At 39.1% G+C, this 27,089-nt stretch overlaps 4 protein-coding genes across 8 annotated transcripts; 2 read left to right on the top strand and 2 right to left on the bottom strand.

The window, feature by feature from the left end:
• Positions 1–99: 99 nt before the first annotated feature.
• Positions 100–4,723, bottom strand: LOC121796163 (pentatricopeptide repeat-containing protein At3g09060-like). 5 transcript variants are annotated; one of them, XM_042194920.1, is made up of 5 exons: positions 4,595–4,723; positions 2,211–4,441; positions 1,973–2,118; positions 931–1,029; positions 100–857 (listed from the first exon to the last, which is right to left on the bottom strand). In XM_042194920.1, the coding sequence occupies exon 2, from the start codon at positions 4,349–4,351 to the stop codon at positions 2,267–2,269; it is 2,085 nt and encodes a 694-aa protein (XP_042050854.1). In that variant the 5' UTR covers positions 4,352–4,441; positions 4,595–4,723; the 3' UTR covers positions 100–857; positions 931–1,029; positions 1,973–2,118; positions 2,211–2,266. The 5 variants fall into 5 exon arrangements, with proteins under 5 accessions (XP_042050854.1, XP_042050855.1, XP_042050856.1 ...); XM_042194921.1 differs by having other exon boundaries at positions 100–635; positions 726–857; positions 2,211–4,717; XM_042194922.1 differs by having other exon boundaries at positions 100–635; positions 2,211–4,717.
• Positions 4,724–7,760: 3,037 nt separating this feature from the next.
• LOC121796166 (protein OS-9 homolog) lies at positions 7,761–10,998 on the top strand. The gene is made up of 8 exons (XM_042194926.1): positions 7,761–7,967; positions 8,415–8,491; positions 9,160–9,363; positions 9,588–9,659; positions 9,762–9,877; positions 9,976–10,042; positions 10,118–10,224; positions 10,576–10,998. The coding sequence occupies exons 1-8, from the start codon at positions 7,874–7,876 to the stop codon at positions 10,742–10,744; spliced, it is 906 nt and encodes a 301-aa protein (XP_042050860.1). The 5' UTR covers positions 7,761–7,873; the 3' UTR covers positions 10,745–10,998.
• Positions 10,999–11,477: 479 nt separating this feature from the next.
• LOC121796164 (NEDD8 ultimate buster 1-like) lies at positions 11,478–16,123 on the bottom strand. Its single transcript, XM_042194925.1, has 11 exons — positions 15,740–16,123; positions 15,032–15,154; positions 14,832–14,928; positions 14,365–14,400; positions 13,828–14,015; positions 13,637–13,739; positions 12,787–12,968; positions 12,636–12,713; positions 12,342–12,444; positions 12,172–12,265; positions 11,478–12,045 (listed from the first exon to the last, which is right to left on the bottom strand). Exons 1-11 carry the CDS (start codon positions 16,042–16,044, stop codon positions 11,687–11,689), a joined length of 1,668 nt encoding a protein of 555 aa, XP_042050859.1. The 5' UTR covers positions 16,045–16,123; the 3' UTR covers positions 11,478–11,686.
• Positions 16,124–24,100: 7,977 nt separating this feature from the next.
• LOC121797061 lies at positions 24,101–25,273 on the top strand. Its single transcript, XM_042195797.1, has 2 exons — positions 24,101–24,740; positions 24,964–25,273. The coding sequence occupies exons 1-2, from the start codon at positions 24,101–24,103 to the stop codon at positions 25,047–25,049; spliced, it is 726 nt and encodes a 241-aa protein (XP_042051731.1). The 3' UTR covers positions 25,050–25,273.
• Positions 25,274–27,089: the final 1,816 nt, after the last annotated feature.

The raw sequence follows: 27,089 nt of genomic DNA, 5'->3' as shown, positions 1-27,089 counted from the left end.
CGGTTTTGGATGCTTCTTAGTGTGTATGAGTCTTATCTCAAAATAAATATTTAGCCTAAAAAAGCTGAGCTCGTTGAACTTGGGAAATAAAACAAGAGATTAAGATAATAGTAGGCTACTAGGCTTTAATTCAATTGACTCACTAGTTTACCAACGTAACCACCACCATCAGATACATGTCATTTATCAAGTCGAAAAACCTAAGGTAGACTAGGATAATAAAAGAATGAATTAAACTGTACAAAAGGAAATAAATCAAGGCAATAAACTGCGGAAGATGGTACTTTCTACGCATTCTCTGCAGAGCTGATCAGTGCTAAATACTCATTGATGGTTTCACCTTCTTTTGTGACTTCAATATCATAGTCTGAGTAAGCGTCTGCAGCTCCCAACTCCCTCGTCAGCTCATCCTCCATCTCTACGTCCCGCTCTTCCATGGGCTCGTTTTGACTCGATGACCCTCCAACTTTGTGGCCTGCCCGCGCCTACGCTACCTTTGCCGCCCCTTTCTTCAGTAGTTGATGCTCCAAGTTGGTGATCTGCACCTACGCCACCTGCTGTGCTTGTGATGGGTTGTGTAAGTAGATAACTCTACGCTTGCTCTTCGGACTCAAACCTACGAAGAGCTGCTTCCACTGGATAACAGCAGGAGAATATGTAAATAAATAAGCACGGGAATACTATTAGAGCAACGTGCAAATAAATGAGAAAGAAGAACAATATACAAAAAATATCGATAAAACTTCTGCAGTTTAGGTATACTGATGCTCTGTCGAAACCCATTGCTAGAAGATTGTCAGTGGATTTTTTTTTGTTGCTTCATGCAATCTTTTCCTTTTCCTTCATATAATTTCATTCTACAATTCAAGCAGCAGAATGGTTGGAATCTGGGATAAAAAGAATTAAAATGATGTTGACATGCAAACTCACCTGTAAGGAAGCATTAGTTTCAGGATTTATTAAATCATCCAGAGCCCTCAAAGAATTGTATGAAGCTGGTCCAGTGTATTTTCTTCTTTTGCATGTGAACTGCATACCGAAATGAAATAAGTATACTTGTTAGTAAATTTTCAGGTTTGGTAATAACCATGCATATTTATTTTCTCAAGCAGATAATGGGACATATAAAATGTCGAATGCAAGCATTTCAGGAGTCCATGGAGCTCAACAAGGTGGAGATTGAGGATGTCAAAAAATGGTGGAAAACTTCAAATGCCAAATCCAGAAAGAATGATGTGAAGGAGCATGATAGAAATTATATACTAGATCTCAGGGAATTAACAGGAAGACTGTACTTGTAGCATGGGTTATAACTCCAAATACAATATTACTAATCAAGGCTGATACATCAGGTGATCAGGTTGAACTTGCTATTGCATCAATCTAAAGTTCCGTGATAAAAAAAAAATATAATCACAAAACCATGTTGATGCTGTGTAGTATTGATTTCTACCAATAAGAACATCTGTATACTGAAGTGAAAGAAAGAAATAACTAAAAATACCAGTTTGCGAAGGGAATTTATTCCAACTTTTTTCCCAACCAATTCCCAGAATCGCCAGGTTTCATTTAATCTTAAATTAACTTTATGTTTAACTATACCTATCATAATTGATAACTCTACCCAAATGTAGCATGACTCATAACTCCCAATTAAACAATACTATATGTGGCTGATACATCAGGCTGAACATGCTGTTTATGCTGTATATTGAACTTCTTCTACTATTTATACAGTTTCTGCTGAAGGAAGGAAAGAAATAACAGAAACAAGAGTAAAAAACGAAGAAGAATAACAATTTGCTAAGGGAGTAGCAATTCACACATGAAAATTAGCAATTTGATAAATGATAAGGAATTCATTCTAACATTCCTACTAGAGAAAATTTCATGATTCTCCTAGCTTTCTAGCAAGAGTCAGCACAAAAAGCGGTAAAATCAGGCAACATGATTCCAAAGTCCAAAGGACTACCTTGTTTAGAATTAATGACTCTTTAGTGTTAGGACAGTAAGGGGTAATACAGATCTGGAGTCAACATACATTGCTTTAATACTGCAATATGCTCTTCTCGTAGTCTTACAGCAAGGGAAAATTATCTGACCCTGAATCCCCTGTTCCTGAAAACACAAGGAAGCAGAACTATAATAAATTCTGCAAAACTAAATTGGTTTAAACGTTAACGATACAAACAAAAGCAGACAAGTGATACCTCACTAAATCTCAGCAATCATGTCATCTGCATTGTTAGTCGTTTCATGAACCAAATTATTTTGGATCTGTAGATTGAATAACAGCTCTAACAAGTATGTTCCACATAATTATAGTTGGAACAATTTTGTTAGCCAAAGCATTGTGTAAGAACAAAATGGCATCCGATACTCTACAGCAAGAAGAAAGACCTTTAAGTGCAATATTATAAGAAATGACATCTGGCTGTAGACCATTTCTTAAGATGCGAGCCCAGATTACAGTAGCATTTCTTAGGTCACCCTCTTTATAAAAACCTTCCATAAGAGTATTGTGGGTAACAAGGTTCGGTGCACAGTTGAAATGATTCATGTCCAAGTATAATGACAGAGCAAGTTGAGTTTTGCCGGCAGTACAGAGGCCATGAATCAAAATATTGTGCATCTGTTCATCAGGTTTGAGACCTTTGCTAATACTTTGGTTCCATAGATTAAGAGCCATGTCTTCCTTATGTCCTAAACAAAGACCTTTTATCAATATGCTAATAGTGATAACACCTGGCTGCCATCCAGTCTCCAACATTTCTTTCACAAGGTCATATGCTTCACCAAACCTTTCAGCCTTGCACATCCCGTTTATAAGAGTATTGTAGGTAACAACAGTAGGGGAACAATGTGCCTTTCCCATCTCATGGTACAACCTAATTGCATCCTCAATCTTAGAAGTAGCTACAAGACCATTGATCAGAGCATTGTAAACATGAGCATTCGGCATAAGGCCAGTTTTAACCATGCCATTCAGCATAGAAGCTGCTTCATCCATTTTTCCTTCTTTACATAACCTGTTGATCATTGCTGAATAAGCAGAACAATCTAGAACATCTCCTTTCCCCTCAGCAGTCTTCAATACATGTAAACCGTAGCTGATGTATCCGTTGTCACACAGCCCATGGACTAAAATACCATGAGTTGTGGAATCAGCAGCAACACCACTCTCCTGCATGAGCTCCCATACAGAGGATGCTTTGCCTATGTCACCATGATCAAATAGCCCTTTCATCAATATATTAAAACTAGCAACACTTCGCGTACCCTCCTTCCCCATCAACTCCCACAAGCTCAAACAGTCACCAACTCTCCCAGCCTTCAAATAGCCGTTCAGCATTGCATTATATACAATAGAATCGGGTGATATCTTACTCTCAGCCATCTCTTTATAAACCCTCTCGGCCCCATCAATATCCCCAGTTTCACACATCCCATGAATCAAAGCACTGTACGTGTATAAATCCATTTTCCGTTCATTCTGTCTCATCCTTTTCCACAGCTCCACACCCTCTTCGAACCTCCCACACTTACACAAACCACTGATCACAACATTGTATGTAACAACACTTGGATAAACCAACGAATCCTTACTCAATCTCTCCCAAATCCCTTTATAGCCGTTGTAATCTCCAATTTTCAAAAACCCGTCGATTAGCATGTTATAACACATAATATCAGGCTTCAAGCCTCTTTCAAACATTTCATCAAACACTTTCAGAGCCTTGTAAACATCCCCACTATTCGAGAGCCCATTGATGAGAGTACCATAACTATAAACGTCCGGAACCAAATCCCTCTCCCACATAACACCGATTAGCTCTCTCGCCTTGTCGAATTCTCTCTTTCTACAAGCGATTTTGAGCAATATATTAAAAGTTTCCAAATTAGGAGATACATTCATAATCCTAAAATTTCTAAACAATAACTCCGCCTTGCTCAGTTGATTCGAAACCAGAAACGCATTAATCAAGCTATTATAAGACCTCACCCCGGGCTCACAGCCAAAAACCTCCTTCATTTTATCGAAAATCTCTACAGCCGGCTCCAACATTTGATTTCTCGAATAGATCTTGAGCACGGCCAGTGCTGTGTCTTCGGTGCAAGGGCATTGCTGGAGGCGAATGAGGTCGACGATGCGGGTGATGTTGGGGAGGAATTTGGGGTCCTTGGAGGCGGAGAGACGGCGGAGGATGTGGTGGAAGACGGCGGGGGAATGTGCGTAGTTAGGATGGGAAGTGGCTAAGTTGAACAGGGTGAGTGCAGAGCTGAGATTCTTGTCCGATTTGAGGAGCTGAAGGAGGTGTTTTGGGGTCAGGTGCTGGGGCAGCAGTGCCATGACCACGACAGAGAAGTGGGAGCTGCTCTCTACCTCTAGAGATTTAGTTATGGCACAAGGGCAAATGACAATTTGCAATACACAGGATCCCTAGTGTTGGGAAGCAGAGACCAATTTGTTATAAAAATCAAACAATTTACACGTAGAAACCGAACAAATTTGATGAACCATTTATAATCAATTGAAGGTTTGCCAATTTTATAACGATGGTCGCGGTGTTCGTGGATGGAGTAGGAAGCTAACCTCGAAATCGATATTGAGCAAGGTATGATATGAATATTCGGGTCCCAAATATTCAGCGCCGGCGACGATAGAATTATTCCAGAGGAGCGCTGGCGACGATGCGTCGAGGGATTATTAGTGAATATTTTTATATCTCAAATTATTAAAACTCAATATATAATCTGCTTAGTAAAAGAAATATCTGCACATAAGAGCATCCACAACGGCGAGCAGGACGGCGTCCGTCCGTCCGTGCCAGCGGCACGGAGACGCTATCCGCCGCTGCGCTCGCGCCGCTGGCACGGCGCTGCTCGATGCATCGAGCACGTCCGAGCCAGCGTGTGATTTGTCGTTGGCAATTTAAATTTTTTTAAAAAAAAACGGATTTGATTAAAAATAAAAAAATATAAATATTTTCCCACTTCCCAAAAAATTATATCTGTTTTCTACCCACTTTTAATTTATTTTTAATTTTTTTCCCCAAAAATACACATTTTCATCTATAAATACCGCCACTTCCACACCAAAAATTCACACCACACTACACAATTATCATCCAAATTCTCTCATTTCCATTCTCAATTCTCATCCAATCTTTCATTCACTCTTACTCTTACAACAAAACAATGTCCGGCCACGGCGATCACCCCCGGGCTCCCACGGTTGGAACCCCAATTGGTTCGGTTCACAACCGTTTCTTAGTCCGGAAACGAAATATTCTGCCCCTCCTCAAACCTAAGGTTCGGAAGTTCCGGGTGGCTACCGGCTTTACCCGATCGACGATCAAGATGCCCCCGAAGGGTAATACGGGTGGACACCCGAGCCTAGAGCGAGGTGAGCGGCCCCTCCCAAACTCAGACTCCTCCTACTCGCGGTGTCCGCACACCGTACACTCCGGCAGATCCGGAGATTGGCACGAACCAATCCGGCGATCATTATTGGTGGCGCATCTGTCGCCGGTACAATGAAAACCGGCCGGCTGGAACAATCGAGCGCAACGAGAGTATGGTGTGCAACGCCATATACAGAGCCAAAGAAGAAATCCAAAAGTTCCAGGGGTATTACCTCCAGGAAGAGCGGTCGGAGCGAGGTCGACATCATCACTTCCGCCTTGTCGACCTACCAATCCATGAACTACAAACCGTTCAAGTACCTCAACATTTGGCAGGAGACGCGGTCGCATCCGAAGTATAGGGGAGGCGTAACATCCTCCTCAAGCGGCTCCTCCAAACGGTCAAGGTCGGTATCCCTATCCGACGCCGGCTCCGAAGACGTGGCTAGCCAACTTGCCGGAGCTAACTTGGGTAGCCCCGATAGCGGCCGGAGCGGTTCTCAACGCCGACAGCAAGGAAGGAAGAAGGCGGCGGCCAACCGCCGTCGCATCACACTCCATCCGCCCCCGATCCTGAACCCGCTCCCGCTCCCTATGTGCCACCCCAACCCCCACCAACTCGTTGTGGGGGGTTTTGGCCCAACTCAATTTGGCCGATAGGTCAAATATGACCCCCGAACAACTTCGATCGAATGTGGCGATGATACGGGGTCTCCAAAGAACGTTGGGGGTATTGCCGAATGATGATTAGTCTTCACCGAGGGCATTTTTACGCTTAAATTGTGTAATTTTTATTTTTTAGTAGTTTAATTATGTAATTTTCATTTTTAGGATTTTAATTATGTAATTTTTATTTTTAGGAATTTAATTATGTAGTTTTTTATTTTTTAGGAATTTAATTATGTAATTTTTAATTTTATTGTAATTTGTAATATTATTTCGGGTATTTTTAATGAATTTTAATTTTGTGGAAATGTTTTTATTTAAATTGAATAATAGAATGGTGGGACCCTTGTGCTCGTCCTTGCTGAAGGGTACGGATATGAGTGTTGTGTTCTTGCCTAAGTGCAGACAGAAAAAGTGGGGGCCGAGCCCACATCCGTGCTCGCTGACAAGAGCACGGCATGGCATGTGGATGTTCTAATGACCGTTGGGAGTTATAAACCATAAATTATTGACAGCTTATGTAACCATAAATTATACTCACAATTATTTTTTTTATATTGAATGGCTAAGTGTAAACAATTTTGTTACTAATTAATTTTCCATTAAAATATAGGAATGAATAAGGTGAATGTGACTTTAGTCTCACAGTTATAATTGTTCCTTCCAAATTTGTATTCGGTAATCTATTTCACTAGTATCTTAATGGAGTAATTTTCAGTAATGTACAATCGAACAATGTGACCAATATGTGATTATTATCACGATTAATGATTTATACTACTACTAGTTATATTAGTCTATGTAAGGCTGAAACCCGGCGGATGATTCCCGGGTTGGCCGTTTGGTGTTCGGCGTACCAAACGGTGGAATAGGCGTGTTGAAATTGGGGTTTCACTCCATTTCAAGGCTACCAGACAAGCCCTAAGTATAGACATATATGTTTGAATAGATTGATTGTGGGTATTTAATTGCCATCATTTTTTATTTCATCTTAAAAAGGGACATAATCTACATACACTCATTCCTTAATCATCTTAATCCTTAATTATTCACATAGATACCACTATTAATTTCTTTAATTTAAAAGTATAATTAATATTAAAAACATTTCATTAATAAAACTTCATTTAAAATCAGAAAACTAGTACATTACAAATTCTTAAAATAAAAAATTATGTACATAATTAAAATTCTAAAATAAAAAATCATAAAAATTACTCTTCCGGTGACCTCGTTACTAATGCTCTTATATCACAACTGTAATTTTAAATTATTCTTTATTCGATAATACTCATATTACAAATGTAATTTCAGATTATTTCTTTTTGACAATTCAAAAAAGTTGATGAAATCTAAATCTTTTGTTAAAATATGATTAACATTACATATGATTCGTACATTTATATCCTATGTCAAATTTACATATTTTTTCTTAATTTTTAAATAATCTTCAACCTACTTTATTTTTTACATATTTTTTCTTAATTTTTTAAATATTCTTCTATCAACATTATTTTTAATAAATTTCTATCAAATAAAATGAAAATGAAATAAATATGAAAGGGTGTTTATGTTATCTCGATATAAAATTTAAAAAAATGGTTAAAAGAAAAGACCATGGCTTGTTGGTTGGCCTGCTGACGTGGCTGACTTCTATTGGCTGGATACGTGAATATGTTCATTGTCAGCTCAGTCGAACAACTCTGTTCTCGTCCGCGGCTCAGATCACCGTCTTCGTTTGGGGAATAATTAAAATTAGGGCTTCAAAAGTTTCAGCTTCAGAAAGGAAAATACCAAAAACCATGAGATTTGCGCGGTGGTGGCTTCCCGCACTTCTTGTTTCTGCCCTCTTATGCAACGACGTACTCTCCGATCAGACTATTTCTGCTCATACAGGTACCAGCACATATAATTTTCTGGTTGGTCGTAGATTATATTGCTGTTAAGTTGTCATTTTTACTCAATCTCAGTATTTGCAGCTACTCGAAAATTGCTAGTATTTCTGTGATCGTTTAATCTCAGGAAAGAAAAATTAAAATCTGGAGAATTTGATAATTTTTTGTTAGAGTTGGAAGAATCTTATGCTATTGTTTTAGGAATGTCAATGTACCCTATAGGAATGTGTGGAGCTTCTGCAGGACTATGTTAAGCTATCAAATCAATGCTTGAAGAATCATAACTTGAACTAAATAATTTGCAAATTTGTTCATTGAATTTATAGGCTGCTATGAGATAATTCGTACAAATATCTGAGAGGACAACGTAGTTTGTTAGAAAATGTTCTTATTCGAGATTATGATAGAACTGCAGCATGTGTGTTTTCCTTTTAACTTTGGCTTGTAGGTAGTAACTTTGGCCGGAGCTCTCGGGATCCAAAATTCAAAATCGAATTTCATACAGAGGATTCACCTTTCGCTCCAGTAAGTATCCCAAGACTGATAGAATATCATTTAACTTCTTGGATTGTGTGTCGTGTCTTAACTTTTTCAAGATGGTGTCATCACTTTCACCTTGAGTCTTTAAACCATAGTTACCACCCAACTTGTTTGGATATTCAATCGGTAGGAAATATACCCTATCGTGCTATTACTTGCTCAAGAGTTGACATTTTGTAGATGTGGAACATCCGAACATCTTGCAATAACCTAGGAGTGGGCAACTTGTTATGTCATCTTTTCATGTTTTATGTTTTTTTCCTTATGTCTTGAGAAATAGCATTTTTTCATTAGTTCTGGTAACCCTCACTGAGTTTCTCTTAAATCATAAGAATGTAGAGCACAATTGCCCACTCCTAGGCGCATAGGTGTTTCAAAAGAGCCATCACTTAATATCACATGGTAACTTTCCTCACAAAAACAACCAAACCCATTACATGGTTACTCTAAGGTATAGATTTTTGTCACTTTTCATTATAGGACTGCATTTTTTACTCTCATCTCTGATACAACAATGGCCCAGAAAAGCATGTTAAAGAAAAGGGAAAAGTCAGTGAACCCCTTCATAGCATCAGTAAATGAGTAGATATGTAGTATATCATTAGTTTATGCATCTACTGACAACATTTTATGGCTATTTTCTATTTTTCCAGGATGAGGACCAAGAGTCCATTATCATGCCCAACAAGCATGGAGAAAAGTTCCTTTGCTTTTTGCCTAAAGTTGAGAAATCCAAGAGTGGTAAGCCAGTTGCTCAACAGAACTTAAGTAGCATGATCATGGAATCCGAGACACATATGAAACTGAAGACACCAGATGAGCTTCTTGAAGTTCTGAAAGATCGGTGCTTTATTAGGGTAAAATTCTCACTGCTAAAATAGAGATCAAACATGGACAACTAGATGCATTTAATTAAAGTTTAGTTGTTTTTACAAATGAGTAGAATCTTATTGTTATTAAGGTTTCATAATTTCATTGATTCTGAAAATGGCTGGAGACTTCATTATTCTGGTTTCAGTACACTTTGCTGCCTTCTTTTTATGATATGGATAGTCTTACATTGTACAATATTTGAGTGCAGCAAGAGGGATGGTGGTCATACGAGTTTTGCTATCAACGTCGATTGCGACAAATTCATTTGGAGGATGAAAAGGTAGCTCTTTTCTTAAGAAAAATGTACACATCATCTTCTCATTTATATTTGGTCATGATTCCATGTCAATGTAAATGTGATCTAATCTTTCATGTTTCATAGGTGGTTCAAGAATTTTTCTTGGGAGTATATGATGCTGAAGCTACAGAGGCTCACAATCAAAATCTTTCTGATGTATCCATATTGAAGGATCCCCGCTCAAAAGATGCATCTCAAAGGTATGAGTTTCAGTTTTATATGCAGATGACTCCATGGAAATAGATTTATATATGGAAAAATGTTGCATAAATTCTAACCTTACTGTTAAAATACACAGATATCATGCGCATATCTTTAATAATGGAACACTATGTGATTTAACAAAACAGCCAAGGGAAACGGAGGTAAATATTTATTAGTGTGTGCCTACCCCCAAATCGATAACCAGGATAATCATATCACCTGGCTTGTAATTTCAGGTCAGATTTGTATGTTCTGAACCCAGAGCAATGATAAATTCGATTACAGAGCTGTCAACATGCAAATATGCCCTCACATTTCAATGCCCTACACTTTGCAAGCACCCGTAAGACTCTGTCCCGCTATTTCTTGTAATACATATGTATGCAGTGTCTCTCCGTGGTCGGGACTGGATGATTTGAATGAAATATCATTCAAAGTAGACTTGCACTTGAGTTTTTTTTTTAAAAATTTCATTATTTTGTCATCTCATTAGATACGAGTTCTTCACCTCATTTATCTTTATAAACTGCTTAGCAACAGACGTGTAGATATATACTCTAAATAAAGGTTAATTACTGATTGTATTAACGATAAGTTAGTGTACGTCCTTTGAATTTCTCCGCTTGGATAGACTAGATTGTTTCTGTTCTCTGTTATGTTCTGCTTCTTGTTAACTGCTCATATTTTAATGTAGATTATTCAACGAAGAAAGACCAGTGTCACACACCATTCACTGCAACGCTCTACAAAAGGAGGAACGGAAGACACAGACAGAGGATGTAAGTTCCCGAGATGGAAAGATAACAATGGTCACTGATGTCGAGTATTCCCCTACTTCCACACCAGAAGAATATGCAACATGAATTGCTACTATTGTCATGAGATGAGTTCTGTCAACAAAATGGCTGGGAGTTTTCGTTGCGGCAGTAATGTTGGAGCTTTCTCGGCATTGTTCAGTATAAACTGTATTACCATAGCCCTTTAGTTTAAAAAATAGTATTGCTCTATAGGTTTACGGTATGCTTTCAGAGTAGAAACTTCTAGTTAGTACAATGTATCTTCTTCATTGCATATATTATTTCGAGATAAGTAAGATAAATGTTCTTCAAACTTAAAATTTTGATTTTGCCATCTTGTTAATTTTTTGTTAATTTTTAATTGCCCAGATGTTTCTCCTCCTACTAATACGTTGAAGATTCGATTCACTCGGTGTGTATGAGTTGCATCTCAGAATAAATATTTAGTCTAAAAAAGTTGAGCTTGTTGAACTTTGGAAAGAAACAAAAGTTAAGATACTAGTAGAGTTTATATAGAATGACTAATAATGCTTTTTTTGGGGTGATTACTAAGGATATCATCTGGCGGGTCTAGTGACTATTTCTCACGCGGATTTGTATAGATTTGTAAACACCTTGATGGGTGAGACAATTGGCCCAAGCACTAAATTATTTAATTTCACTAGCTTACCAACATTACCAACCACTATCAAATATACTTCATCCATCTCATATAAATAGAGATTTTGGACGATACGTGTTTTAATGCATAATTGGTAAAGTTATAAAAGAGATAAAAAGAAAAAGTTATAGGAGTATGTTGGTAGAGAATGAAGTACACCTCATTAGAGCAAAAGAAGTTAAAAAAAATACAAAATGCACTAATTTTATATAGAAAGGACCAAAATGGAAAGAGTCTCTATTTTTATGGGACGGAAGGAATAAGTCAATTATCAAGTCGAAATACCTAAGGTAGACTAGGATAATACCGGAATGAACTAAAACTGTACAAAAGGAAAATGGCACTTTCTAGGCATTCTCTGCGGAACTGATCAGTGCTAAATACTCATTGATGGCTTCACCTTCTTTTGTGACTTCGATATCATAGTCCGAGTATGCGTCTGCAGTTCCCAACTCCCCAGTCAGCTCATCCTCCATCTCTACGTCCCGTTCCTCCACGGGCTCCTTCTCCGCGGGCTCGTTTTGACTCGATGACCCTCCAACTCTGTGGCCTGCGCCTACGCTACCTGTGCCGCCCCTTTCTTCAGTAGTTGATCCTCCAACTTGGTGGTCTGCACCTACGCCACCTGCTGTGTTTGTGAAGGGTTGTGTAAGTAGATAACTCAACGCTTGCTCCTCAGACTCAAACCTACGGAGAGCTGCTTCCACTGAGAACAGCAGGAGATATTTGTAAATAAACAAGCATGGGAAAACTATTAGAGCAACTTGAAAATAATGAGAATAAGAAGAACAATAGACACACAATATCGATAAAACTTGTGCGTTTTAGGTACCTGATGCTTTGTCGAAACCCATTGCTACAAGATTCTCAGTCGATTTTTTTGTTGCTGCACGCAATCTTCTCCTCTTCCTTGATATAATTTCATTCTACAATTCAAACAGTAGAATGGTTGGAATCTGGGAAGAAAATAAGAAACAAAATGACGTTGACATGCAAACTCACCTGTAAGGCAGCATTAGTTTCAGGATTTGTTAAATCATCCAGAGCCTTCTCAGCATCGTTTTCATTTCTACGAAGTGCCTCAGCAGCGATTTCTTTCTGGAACCTGTGAATTTGATGATTATCAACATGTTTCAGAAAATGCAATCAACAGTTTTAACTTTGACAAACAGCTCATTCATATCATTTTCTTTCTTAAGCGAACTAAACATTTGGTGAGTGACAAAATCAAGACATATGTTTAAGCCTTGGATTTTTTTTATGAAGAGAGTTCTTAGACTCAAATGGCCTACTTACCCGATGGTGACCAATTGGTTCAGATTGCTAAGATTCACAGCTTTGTTAAGGGGCGTCGTTCCATATGTCTTTTGCTCTCTGCATACAGTATATGTCAAGACATTGCATCTAGCATAATCATAAAATTAGCATGATCAAGTCTAAAACCCACAATATTTCCTTCTGCCTCTGAAGATCCTCCTTCCGTTTCTGTGTCCTTTTAGCTTTCTCCTCGACAATAAAATCAAGAGCACGTCCAACATCCAAATTGTTCATGCGGAGAGCCCGCTTTGCTTCACTTTCTTTATACCCCATGCTCAGCAAAAAGGACAGGGATTCATCTGGTACCTGAAGCTGTTAGATGGAACTTAAATTGTGAGATGAAATATGAAGTGTTAGAGGATTTAAAGTTCAAACTCAATTGCATAATGTATTTCAGGAAAGAACGACTTGTATAAAGAATCACGTTTGATGGGAATAAAGTTGCAGACTCTTTATGATAGCACGCAAATTTTGAACTTGTTAAGCACAAGTGGGTATACTCTATGGACATATAAGCAACTTTTAGGGACACTTACCTAGCTGAAGGGACCTGCTATTCAAGTGGTACTTTTTGAAACCAGAAACCATCACAATGAAGAGTCTTTTCAATTACTTTCCAGAATCAACCTTGGGAGCACAATTTCAAGCTGAAGGGAAAAATGCCCATTTTGTTTTATTATTTTTTTGTTGGAGAGAGAAAAAGTCCAGTTCGTCATCAAGTAGTAGTCATTCAAACATTAGTAGAAGAAATCAAGGTGTAAATTAATAGTGAGATGATTAGGATAACCATAAAACATTAGCAGACAGAAAAAAAAAGCACTCTGTTTCCTTCCATGGTTGACCATGAAGGAAGCAAGATCATGTTAATGATATTGTCAAAGAAGATATTAATGTACACGTCAACGACAAACATGAACGTACCAACACTGACCATAACAAGCATGGATGGGGTATAAATATAAAATGTAGGACCAATTAACCTGGAGGAATCTAGTTTGGGCAGAGCTCAAGGCGTCCTTAGATTTCTGCAAATGACCACGGTGATATGCAATCACTCCTTCTAACAACTCCATTCTCAAGTGTCTACAAAATTGACATAAATGCGATGAATATGGCGGACCAATGTGCTGCGCTGGTAACAAGATAATGAGGGTGATGATGGATGACTCACAAAGCTAGCTCAGGGAAGCGATGTCCTTGGAGAATTCTGATGCGAGTAGATTCCTTTCCATGAGCACGCTCAATACCTTCCCTGGCCTTTTCAAGGCGAATCCCTGCTACTGATAGCCAACTGATATCACGGAGCATAAAATAGCACCAGACCAAGTCTATTTGAAGAATTGATACGTTATCAACCATCTGGGACCCATACAGGAAGGCAATGTTACATCAGTATGCTACAAAAGATGTGATCTTTATAGTAGTCTTGCATAACTATATCCCAAGTTCATTTAATATCCATGCATCATATGTTTCTATCAAGATGGAAGAAAATAAAGAGGAACTATTTGATGTGATACACCTACAATGTCTGATGTACTAGTTGGGAACAAAATGAGTTTTAAACAAAAACTTCCATAATCAAACAAAAATTAATGATAACAAAGCTCATCAAGTTAGCATGAGTAGTCATGGCGATTGAGTTCATCGGAAAGGAAAATACTTTTATGCAAAAATACTAAACTAGCCTATAACTGGAGGGCCTTACCTCAAGCAGCTTTGGGTTGCAGAGAGAAAATGATTCCTACAAGAAACAAATCAGTTAAATATGGCAATTGGTTGATAAACATGCAATATGAGATGTAATTTTCTTGTTTGAGTTCTTTCTATTATTTCCTATAGATCACAAGAACTTCAAACCCGGATCAAGGTATTCAAAATTATATAATGAAAGTTGGAAACCGATCCAAGTTTTCCAGTTAGGTTCTGAACCTTCAAAGTGAAAAAGAAAATGATTGCTCTGCAGAGAATGCGTGCATAAATTAAAAGAGAATAATAAAATTCTACCTATAATTTGTTGAAGTAAAATTGCAGTTAAGCATAAGCATTATCAATAATAAAGGTAACCCTGAATATTCAGGTCTATGCTATTGCACGAGTTGAAGAAAAGATAAGTTCCATAATTTGTTATTTCCATATTGTGTTCGTACATGAGATACTGCAATATAGACTCACCTCGCCCATGTTGAGCACTTCTAATGCATCTCTATATTTTCCCTTTTTCATAAGAGCTTTTCCATTTGCATGAAGCATAAGACCCATCATTATTGCCCTAAACATGTAATCAAACATTTTTAGAGAAACAAAAGCACCTTTTCAGATGTCAGATATACATCCAAACACATTCAATAAAACTATCAATTACTCAATTGTACCGTTGGTCAGTCTCCGATCCCCAGTGCACCTTGTGTCCATTCTGATTCTCAAGCTCTAGATTGAAGTCCTCAACAGGTAATGAACCATCAGCATGTCTGGTGGCCAAGTTAGCGGCAGCTGTCCTGAAATTCCAATGGTGTTATAAATGCAAGAATCTGCTGTCTTAATTAGGCGACCAATGCCATTAAATGACACTCTATCAATCTTTTTGACGTTCTGATACATATTGCAAAGTAATCGAACTACAATCCTACAACAAGGAGAACCAATAATACCAAGAAGCTAACTCTAAGCATATTTCTCAACAAAAATACCAAAAAGGCAAAACTTCCCATTTAGAACAAAAAAGTGGGCTATGCAATCAAATACACATACTATAATGGATTTTTGACAAAAAAAGAAATCTTCACCCATTAAAGACGACTTAAAAAATAAGCAAAAAACAGTAATATTATTAGTCAGAGAATTCAAGTCAGGATCACCAAAACACAAAAAAACAACATCTAAATTTATAATGATCGCGACATCGAGCCCTAAAACCTCAACAAACACAAGCATAAAAATCATCTTGATCGTGAAAAATCCCCAAATAAACCATAATCAAACGATCATGCAACCAAACACGTCTCAAAACCCACCACAAACCCCCACGTCGAGCAACTGTAACTTCCCCCAAAACCCAAAATTAAACAGAAACACGCGCTTACTTGAGTCTAGCAAGCCTATTGCCGCGCTCTTCCTCCGCCAAAAACTCTTCTTTGATGGAGTTTCCGTGTCGATCAACGGGAATGTTGGTGGCCAGAATCCTGGAGTTGTTTTTAAGCCCCAATTGGGTCAGGTTTTGGTCGCCTTCGCCGTCTATTAAAACCTTGCCGGCGGAGATGAGTTTGAGGCAGGCGCAGCCGGATCGATCGAGGAGCTCTTGGCGCAGCCTAGCGACAGTCCAGACGTCGAGCTCCACTTCCAACACCCCACTCCATGCCCCGCCAATTTTGACTTTCGCCATCACCATCTCCCTCTGCTTCAATCGCAATCAATGTGGAACGGAATTAGAGATACAAAGGGGGTTTATATATACGTTTGATTTTGTTGATCATCATTTTTGGTTTGTGTAACTTGAGGAGCAAGGGCAGAGGGCCCACATCCACAATTCCCTAAATTAATTACTAAAATTTGACTAGTATTTATCGAATGAAATCAATGTATACATGGAAAAATTAATTAATTCGTATGAATTCGGTGTGCGTAAAAAAAAATATTGTTCTATTCACATTTATTATTATTTTTCTACGACATTACAACCCGTGCCATTCACATTAAAACCCGTGTCAAATCACGAGGGTGTATATTTTTTATGAAAAAATAATTTAAATCGAGATAGTTACGTAAATTTAAAATTTTAAGATGATTTTGTGGAGAGAGAAAGTGGTTAATTTTAACCATATAAAAATTGACATTAATACCCTTTAAATTTATTGAAGTAATTTTTTTAATTTAAAATATAATCTACGTGACATTATTTCAACCATTAAATCTCCTAATATAATGGCTAAGATTGATCTTAATTTGTGATTATTAATTAGTTAGCGATCCATCATCACTCGTTCGTTAAATGTATACTCAGAATATCAACTGATTTTGAAACCACAATCTTCATCACATCATCACAAGTAATTGAAAATGTATAAGGGCACCCGCAACGCGTGCCGCCGGCGTTCCGCGTGCCGTTCCGCCGGAACGGTTTCGCCGCGGAACGCGTTGCGGCGCACCGTTCCGCTACCATTCCGTTCCGCGTGCCGACGGCACGGAACGCGGCACGGCTTGTGCCGCCACGCGCTCGGGCGACGTGGCGCTCCCCGCTTCGTGCGTGCTTCCCACTCGCCGGCCCGCGAGTGGGACACGTCAGCGATGACGCAATAATTAATTTTTTTTTTAAAAAATATATTTTTATAATTTTTTTTTAAACGGTCATATTACCGTTTTTTTAACTTTTTTTAAATTTTTTTATTTTTATTTTTATTTTCTTATTCTATAAATACACCTAATTTATTACATTTCACACACTACTACACATCTACTCTTCCTAAACCAACATCAATTCCTCTCCAATTTTCTATTTCAATCTCCTTCACAAAATGTCCGGCGACGGGAATTACGGCGGTGGCGGCTCCGGTGGGTGGGATCTCTACGCGTTCGGCGATTGGGAGACCATGTACAACACACTAGGTGGTTCCGGGTCGTCGACGCCGGGCACCCAGGGGTCGGCGACGCCGGGTGGGTACCAACCACCCACTTTCGATGTGGATGCCTACGCTCGACCACCCGGCTCGCGGCTTTCTCAGGGTTTGTCCCAGATTCGGGAGGATATCCCCGTAGAACCCACCCAGGGAGGAAGCCGAGGCGGTGGAAGCTCTAGGGCTGCGTCTGAGGCACCCGAGGAGGAGGAGGAACTGGAGGATCTGGGCCGGCATCCGTACAACAATGAAGAAACTAAGGCGGTGTACACCGCCTGGCTCACCGTCTCGTACGATCCCATCGTCGGGAACCAACAAGCCGCCAAGTGCTTCTGGGAAAAGGTCCGTGATGTCTACCACCAGACTAAGCCGAAAGGGGCCCGGAAGCGCAAATATACAATGCTCCGTGCTCACTTTGGCCGAGTCGACGCACAGGTCAAAAAATTTTGCGGCATCTACGCGGCCGAAGCGGCGAACTACCAAAGCGGAGCTTCGGGCGCCGACATTCTGAGGGCGGCTTTGCGCGTCTTCTACCAGGACACCGGCCTACAGTTCAAATATGTTGATATTTGGCAGCTCGTCAAGGACGAGGAAAGGTGGGCCGGCGGTGTCTGCTCGAGCTCGGGCTCAACCTCAAAGCGCACGAAGCACACGGCGAGCGGCCGCTACTCGTCTGGTGACACCGGTGAGGCCAGCAAGGGTACACCGCAGGTGTTTGGGGGTACGGGGGATCCAATGCCCGACGAATACGGGGGATCCAGCCGTGGGCGCCGTCGGCCGCAAGGGACGAAGACGGCGAAGACGGCTAGAGCGAGGAAGGGCCGAGGCGAATCAAGCCAGTCGGCCTCGGGATCGGGCTCGCGGGGAGGCTCGGACACACTTATGGTGGCGTACATGACCGCCACAATGGCGGACACTTTCCGCTTCTCGTACGCCCAATTCACGGCCTGGTGGAACGGAATTGTGTATATGGCATCACAACTTGGCCTTCCGACTCCCCCTCAACCTCGACCGCCTCCGGAGGATGATTCGCCGGCGGAGTAGTTTTTTTATTTTCCCACGTTTAATTGTGTGTTTTTTATTTTGTGTTTTTTATGTTTTTAGGATTTTAATTGTGTGCTTTTTTTTTATTTTTTTTAAGTTTAAGTTGAATTTTTTTTTAATGTTGTGTGTTTTTTAATAAAGTGTGTTTGTTTTTTATTAAAGTGTGTTTATTTAAATTGAATTGGGTTGGAAAAAAAAATGAAATTGAATGAATAGTAATTTAAGGAACGGTTAAGGAACGAAGGGTTGCAGGTTCCGTTCCTTAGTTAAGGAATGGAGGAAAAAAGTACAGTGGGGCCCTCAAATAGTGGTTTAAGGAACGGTATAGGAACGGTATAGGAACAGCGTTGTGGATGGCCTAAACAACATGACGATGTATACAACTCCCAAAATCTTTTCCATTAGGGCATTAGCAATGGAGCGCCCTATAAGACGCCCTACCCTCCCACATGCAGTGGGGCGCCCTATAAGCCGCCATAAGCATTTTCTTTATTTGAATATTTAAATAACTACAAAAATTGGAAAAAACCCTCATTTCATTTAAAATTAATACATTACAATACGAATTAAAAAAATACGCATTCTCAACAACGGCGGTTACGGTCTCAAACTTCTTCAATCATGTCGTTCATGGGCTGAGCATGGTCTTGTTGGTTGCGCATTGAGGCCTGTCTAGATAGAACCTCATTGAAGCCTGTCGGTAATCCTCGAGCGTGGGGTGCGGTCGTCGTACTGGAGCTAGATCCACCTTCATCATCGGCCCAATCGGTGACGCTTCCACCTTCGTGTTCGACTATCATGTTGTGCAAGATTATGCACGCATACATGACATTGGCGATGACTTCCTTGAACCAGAGACGCGCCAGCCCTTTCACTATTGCCCACCGTGATTGGAGCACACCAAATGCCCGCTCCACATCCTTCCGCGCCGCCTCCTGCTTTTGCGCAAATAAAACTCTCTTCTCACCCATTGAGAAACTGATCGTGTTCAGAAAAATAGGCCACCTTGGGTATATGTCATCAGCTAAGTAGTGCCCCATGTGATATTGGCGCCTGTTGGCAGTGAACTTGATGGTCGGGCCGTTGCCATTGCATTGCTCCGTGAAGAGGGTGGATGAGTTGAGGACATTGATGTCGTTGTTCGACTCCGCTACACCGAAGTAAGCATGCCAGATCCAGAGCGGCCTTTAGGGCGGCTTATAAACGACATGAACGACATGATTGAAGAAGACCATGCTCCACCGCCGCCTCCTCCTCGTGCTGCATTTCGGCTAAGCAATCCGCCATTGCGTCATTAACGGCATCGAATAAGGCTCGAGTCAAGGTCCGACTAACGCCCTCCGAGGTACTCCAGTCGTCGTCGTGGTTCATTTTTGTTTGTGAGAGATGATGGGAATGTTCGTATGGAAAGTGAGAGATGAGAGAAATGTTCATATGAAAAATAGAATGAGAAACGAGGTTTAAATAGACAAAAAAATGAAAACGCGTTGCATCGTCTGCGCCATCGTCCGCGTCGCCCACAGTGGCCCGATGCCTCGGGCGCGCCATCGTCCGCCCATTGTGGATGCCCTTACACCATCAAAAGTTTCACACATTTTTCAACATTAAATCTAGCACAAAATAAACAGAAATCCAGATGAAAAATCTCTTTCACAAGCAATGCAGCCTCTCCAACATAAACTCTTCAAGCCATATAAGCACTTCATTCCTCTTCATCACGAAACAACACAGAATCAGACACTCTTTTGCAAATCACAAAGCTAAATTCAGTATTCTAAGATGTTTTGTTAACTGATCACTTTCTCTGCAGCATTGTAGCCAAGAAGGAAGCTCAAAACAACAGACAAAAGACGAAGAAATAGACCGAAAGTAGTACTACCCTTAGCTTACCATTATAAAGCTCCACGTCCTCCTTGGGTCGTTATAACATGTGATAAGTCGTATTCTAGGCCTTGGTTACTGGTGAGTATGATGTGCATATTTGAACTTTATTTGCAAAACAAGTTGCTTAAGCGTGCATGTTGAGTGTTCTAGCCAGTAGGCAAAGCTTCAGATACTTCAGGTGAAAAGGGCGCCAGGACGATTACTTACTGACCAGTATACATGCAAAAATGGCTCGAGATGGAGAAGAAGGATAGCTGGGACTGATCAACCACAATTAAGGGCAAAGAAGTCATCTCACCACAAGGTTTTACCCTAAAATCAAGGGTAAGCCTCCCTATAAAAGGAAGCCACTTGGAGAGAGAAAGGATCATCAACACATTCACTCAATGACCACCATCAACCTTAGGTAGAATTCTCTCTCGGTAATTCCAGTTTTTCCAGCCTAGTCCAGATTCTTACCTCGCCACAGACATGATCACCTGAGTTCCAGAAGCTCCCGGAGTACCAGTCATCCTTATTCCAGCCAGCAAGATCATAGTTTAGGAGTTCCATCGCCCGGAGTGGCAAAACACTTTATTTCGCTTTCGTAGTTTAATTTACTTGCATTTTCCTTACGTTGGATCTTTGCTGCTTTTGAATTTCACTGCTTTGAAGTATTTTGTTGAAGATCCGAACAATGTTTAATGCTATGAAGTTGATTTCTGTTCAGTTTGTCGAGCTGCTTTCTTTCTTTTCTGCCTAGTTAGTAGATCTAATGTTTATGGTTGTTTTTTAAGTGTTAAATCGTTCGTTTCTGTGTCGTCGTAATTTTCTCGAAGTTAGTATAATCTGGTACTGTTTGATTGTGAAGTAAATCGTTGCATGCAAAGTCTAGTCTTTAGTTTCGATTTGTGTTCAGGTTGTCCAGTATGCGGAGTTTCAGTTTCGGAGTTTGATTTCAGATTTGGAATTCTTATTTGTGGATCTGTGTTCGTGAGTCATTATTTTTGTGTTTTGCGCGCTGAATCTGAAGTTTTCATTTGATTTTAGTTATGTTTGTTAAAGAAGATGATGTCCATGTCAATAGTTGGGGACCACTTTTGCTTTTTAGATGCTTTTTGCATTTTGTCCTTCACCTTTAGTTTGTACCCTGCAGATCTGTCAGTCTAGTCACCACAACTACCACTGCATTCTGATATTCCGATTGGCCCAAAATAGAAACCCAGTACTTTTCGAATATTTTCTGTTACACCATGATTATCCATTTCCACGTACACAGCTGCAACTCTACACTTCTCCCCCATTCTAGTCAGTAGGAGATTACCTTTAAATTTTCGCCTAGGTAGAGACTCAACCCAAGCGTGGTAGCTAACCAACCTTTCCAAATATCACCGCGGTAGTTTAAACGCACCATCTCTGTGGGATTCGACCCTTATCACCACTATACTGATCAGTAGGAGTGGGTTGAGGAATCTTTGAAACCAGGGTCTAGGCTTAGTTAGGATCTCTATCCTGACCAGTAGGATATATCCTTGCTTGAACGACACCTACGCACCCCTGGGTCCTTTCAACGTGCTACCAAACAACCCTCTTGACCTTTAAGACCACCTCCATCGGTGACATTCCACACAATTGTCACACATAAAAGACAAAATAGGCATAAATATCACATTTTCAATCTTGAAAATTTTGCACTACATTAAATTTTGATTGTTTTATTAATTATTAATTTATTTTATTCAATGATTATTACATTTATCTCTATATATCTTTTCAAATATTATGTGAATTATTCTTCCAAAAAAATCATGTGAACCACTCTTCCAAAAAATAACGTGAACTACTTCATTTTTTATTATTTCCTTTTAATTTATTATTTTTTATTATTTGCTACTACATTGTGCTTCACTTTTCTATATATATTCCACTTAACATGTAGAACTCATCACAAAAGCAAACCAAATTTATCAATCCAAATTTCCTTTCATTCTTGTTTTGATAAATTTGGTTTTATGGATACAAATAACCCAAATTATCGCCCTTGTTTCCCAAACTATTTTAATTCCCAAAATTATCAACAATCATTAGAATATCCAAGTTCGCAAAATTTTCTAAATTTTGCACCACCTTATCAGAATCCCCAATCATTTTCAAATCCAGAGTATTCACAAAACCTTGAATTATCTCCAAATCTAAGCCAAATTCCTACATCTACTGAAATTCCCACATCAAAAAATGTCACCCAAAACTTGTTCGGAGATGCCCAACAAGCGAACAAAAAGAAGAAGAGCTCAAACAATGTAAGTTGGGTTGCGGAAGAAGATTTAACACTTATGTCTTCTTGGGTCTATACAAGCGTAGATAGTGTGCGTGGTAAACATCAGAAGGGAGATGCACTATGGGTACGTGTGAAAAAATTGTGTCACGAAAGTCAAGCAGAAAATCCAGCTGATATTAACAAAAGAAATGTGGATTCTATGAAGAGTCGATGAAAACGACTTAAAAAAAATGCAAGCAAATGGGCGGCTGCTTGCAGAGAAGCAAACACACGAAGGAGGAGTGGAATGAGCGACCAAGATGTTGAGAATGAAGCTCATAGCATCCACCAAGCAGGAGGCGACAACAAATTTCAAGATTTGATAGTGTTTAATGAAGTTATGAGAAAACATCCAAAGTGAAGTATTCATGATACAACACATGTATTTCCTGACAATGAAAATGTTGCTTATGAACAAGATGGTAGCAATTCAAAGAGGACAAAGACTTCTGAATCTGGCGAGTATACTATCCCTTCAAATCCGAAAACTCCTACATCTGGACATTCAACTAGTTCTCGACCTATAGGCAGAGACAAGGCAAAAAGAAAAGGAAAAAGTAAGGTAACACAATCTGATTCTACTAATGCTCAAGTTGCTGCAGAACTTCATGCACTAAGGCTAGCTCAAGATAATGAGAACGAACTAGTGAAGGCTCGACTACAGATAGAGCGTGAAAAGCTGAAAAGGCCCTCTATGAAGATGTACCAAAAAATGTTGATTAAGTTGTTGGACAAAGAGCACTTGTCTCCAGAAGATCAAGAGATGAAGCATCGACTAATGCAGATTGTGTTTGGAAAATGAATGATTTTAGTTTGATATGAGTTTGGTGTGACAATAAGTTATGTAATATTCGTTTGGTGTGACATTAGTTTAAGTAATATTAGTTTGGTGTGCTTTTAATTATGTAATGTTAGTTTGGTGTGTGTTGGTGTGATCTTTGTTTGTATTTATGTAATATAAATTTGTGTAATATTAAGTTTATGTGATATGGTCACATACATCTTTCTGCAAAAGCAATTCAGATGATACAAAGATTATTTCTTTATCACATGCATTTTTTTAGATATGGTTTTCATGACACGTGCATTTTCCTGCTAAAGTATTTGAGATGTCACAAACATCATTTCTTTATCACATGCATTTGCAGATATGAGTTTTGGTGCCATGTGTATTTTCCTGCAAAAGTAATTGAGATGTCACAAACATCAGTTCTTTATCACATGCATTTGTAGGTATGAATTTGGTGCTACCTGCATTATCTTACAAAAGTTTTGAAATGTCACATGCATCACAGTGTCAATCAAATATTTTGTCATCGCATGCATTATCCAGCAAAAAATTAGATATGTGTCACATGCTTTACTACAATTGTGTCTCACATGTCTTGGGGTTTAGTGTCACATGCAAATATATTTAGTTTATACATAGCTTGTGGAAATTTTTTGAAGATAACACCAAGTACTCATTCCACCTCCAAAAAATGTCTTCTAGTGAAAACTCATCACTTTCATCGGATTAAAGTTCTGATGATTCAAATATCATAGCACTCAATCAATGAGAGGAATGAGTTTCTCAACAAAATCATCAAATCTATACAATTGTTGAGAACATGTTATCCACCAATCACAATCTAATTGTAGGGGCTCAAGCTTCTACAGTCAGAAAAAGGTATTGTGAAAGGCAACGCGAGATTGGTGCTGAGCGTTTGATCAATGACTACTTTAGTCCCAACCCGACATATGGACCAGAGGTCTTCCGACGCCGATTTCGCATGCACAAATACGTATTCCTTCGGATTGTAGAAGCTATTATTGCTAATGATGAGTATTTTCAAGAGAGACGCGATGCTACAGGGAGACAAAGTTTGTCATCGTTACAGAAATGTACCCGAGCTCTGCGGGTGTTGGCGTATGGGACATCATCCAATGTCGTTGATGAATATCTGCGGATGAGTTCAACGGTGACGAGAGATTCTCTAATACATTTCGTTGAAGGTGTTATTTCATGTTTTGGTGCCACATATCTTAGGAGACCTACTGAACAAGATCAGGCTAGACTTCTATATGTAGCAGATCAACGTGGTTTTCCAGGCATGATTGGGAGTATAGACTGCATGCATTGGGAATGGAAGAATTGTCCTAACGCATGGGCTGGACAATATACAGGGAGAAGTGACAAACCAATGATCATTTTGGAAGTTGTTGCATCATACAACTTATGGATATGTCATGCATTCTTTGGAACTCCAGGTTCGTGCAATGATATTAATGTACTCCATAGGTCTCTTGTTTTTGATAATGTCTTAGAAGGCCGAGCACCATATGTTAATTACGTAGTAAATGATCATCAGTATAATAGGGCATATTATCTTACTAATGGCATATACCCTGCATGGGCTGCATTTGTGAAGTCAATCACTTCTCCACAAACTCAAAAGCATAAGTTGTTTGCTCAATTCCACGATTCTATCAGAAAAGATGTTGAGCGAGCATTTGGAGTCCTACAAGCGCGTTTCGCATTTTTGCGAAGGCCATGCCTTGTCTGAGACAAGATGTTGATGGGAAAAATTATGATTGCTTGTATAATCATGCATATATGATAGTAGAAGATGAACGTGATACATACACCTACAAGAGCACAAGAAGGAAATGGTGAAGCTTTTTGCTACTCAACTCAACAGATCGAGAGTTTGTTTACTTATATAACAAATCGAGATCAACTCCGCAATAGAGAACCTCATATTGCCCTTCGAGATGATTTGATTGAGCACATTTGAGAAAAATTTGGCACAAATAGTTGAATGTGTAATGTTTATCTTTTTAGTAATCTTTCTTATTTTTCACTTTAGTTTGTAGTTTGGTTTGCTTATTTTCTATTATTGTACCGTATTTCTTTTATTTGTGTATTTTTATTATGTTGTACTTCACTTATATATGGATGTGTAATAATTTTTATTATAAATTTAAATTATAAAATAATTTATATAATTTTTATATGAGTTTCTTAATATATTAAAATAAATATAAAATTTATATTGATTAAAAGTATATGTAAAAGAAAATATGTATTGCGGTTGAGTTGGAGTGATTGATGGAAGTAAAAGTTTTAATAAGTTGGGGGTTGTATATGTGAATGGAAGAGAAATGAGTATTTTATTCAAAAGTTTAAAATATTATCGATTTAGAAAAAGAATACTATTATTCAAGTTTTTAAATTGTAGATTGATTTTGGAACCTGTTTGACAGAGTGCAGCTGGAAAATACCATGGCAATGTTGAAAAGATAACCGCTGATTCTCATGTGGTGCCGGAGTAAAGGAGGCTGTGGTCGGCCGGGGATGGATGGAATTTGGCGGCGGGGAAGCACGAGATCATGAGTATGTATCTATCTAGTTTTGTTAAAGCACCAAACGAAATAAATGAGGTGTATGTATCTAGTTTTTCTTCTAACGACAACAAAATTAGTAGTTTTGGATCATTTTAAACATGCATACTTGTAAAACATTACAAGCTTCTAGTTTTTGTGGTGCCATAATTATGTTTGACTAAATTAATCATTGTTTTATAATTTCCTAGATATTTCCATATTTAATGATTTTTAATTATGACCACACGCACTCTCATTTTATGTGCGTAGAGGGTGTGATTTTTTCTATATATTGAAATTCGTGTGACTATTTTACTTTGTGTGAGGATTTAGGACTAGAAGACTAATTAATTCTCTGATAAAAATACGATTTTTTCAATCAAAACCCAAATATGCATCACTTTTTATAATTGAATCACATCGATTCAATTGATAGTGATTACTCATGCCTCTCTGTTTTTTCTTTTTCTTTTTTTTATCACAACAGTGATTCTATAGAATGTATAACACATTGGAAGAATAGTTTAAATATTGTAATACTATTAATTAGGGTAAATAATTGCATATATAAACAAATGGAAAAGATAGAAAAGAAAAAATGCGGAAAATGTTTAAAACTAAGAAAATGGAAAGAAAATAACCGGAAGATGAAGAAAGCGCAAACAATGCTAGTGCCGCGTGCACGGCCTCCAATGGGCATGTGGACTACATGACCATCGGAGCGACTTATAAAGTAGAAATTGTTCGAGATGCAAAGTTGCAATTTTTTTAAAAATGAAATATCCTATTGATTTTTATTCCGAAAATTCTACTAAGAGCATCTCCAATGGCGGCGTCGGCACCGGCACGCCGATTTTTCGCGGACGTCGGTGCTGACGCCGAACAATTGCAGCCGGCGTCGGCGAAATCGGCGTCAAAATCGGCGTGCCCACGTCGATTCTTGGGCTGACGCCGATTCTCACGCCGATCCTCACGGTGCCATTGTAGGCCCCGGATCGGCGTCAGACCAGCTTCAGATTTTAATTTTTTTTAATTTTTCGAAACAATATATATACGCGCTTTGGACCCCGAGGAGAAGGCTTATCTTCGCGTATTGCTCCGGAGCATGCATGAAGAATTGGAGGGGTTGTAGAGGGATACCGGCGGGAGTAGTGCTGCGGTGTTCGTGGCGACGGAGGCGGCGGCGGCGACGACGAAGGGCTGGGCGACGACGGAGGCGAGGGCGGCGGCGAG

The sequence above is a fragment of the Salvia splendens genome, chromosome 3, assembly GCF_004379255.2.
Source record: "Salvia splendens isolate huo1 chromosome 3, SspV2, whole genome shotgun sequence".
Classification (NCBI taxonomy): domain Eukaryota; kingdom Viridiplantae; phylum Streptophyta; class Magnoliopsida; order Lamiales; family Lamiaceae; genus Salvia; species Salvia splendens.
This window is presented reverse-complemented; position numbering and strand designations above follow the sequence as displayed.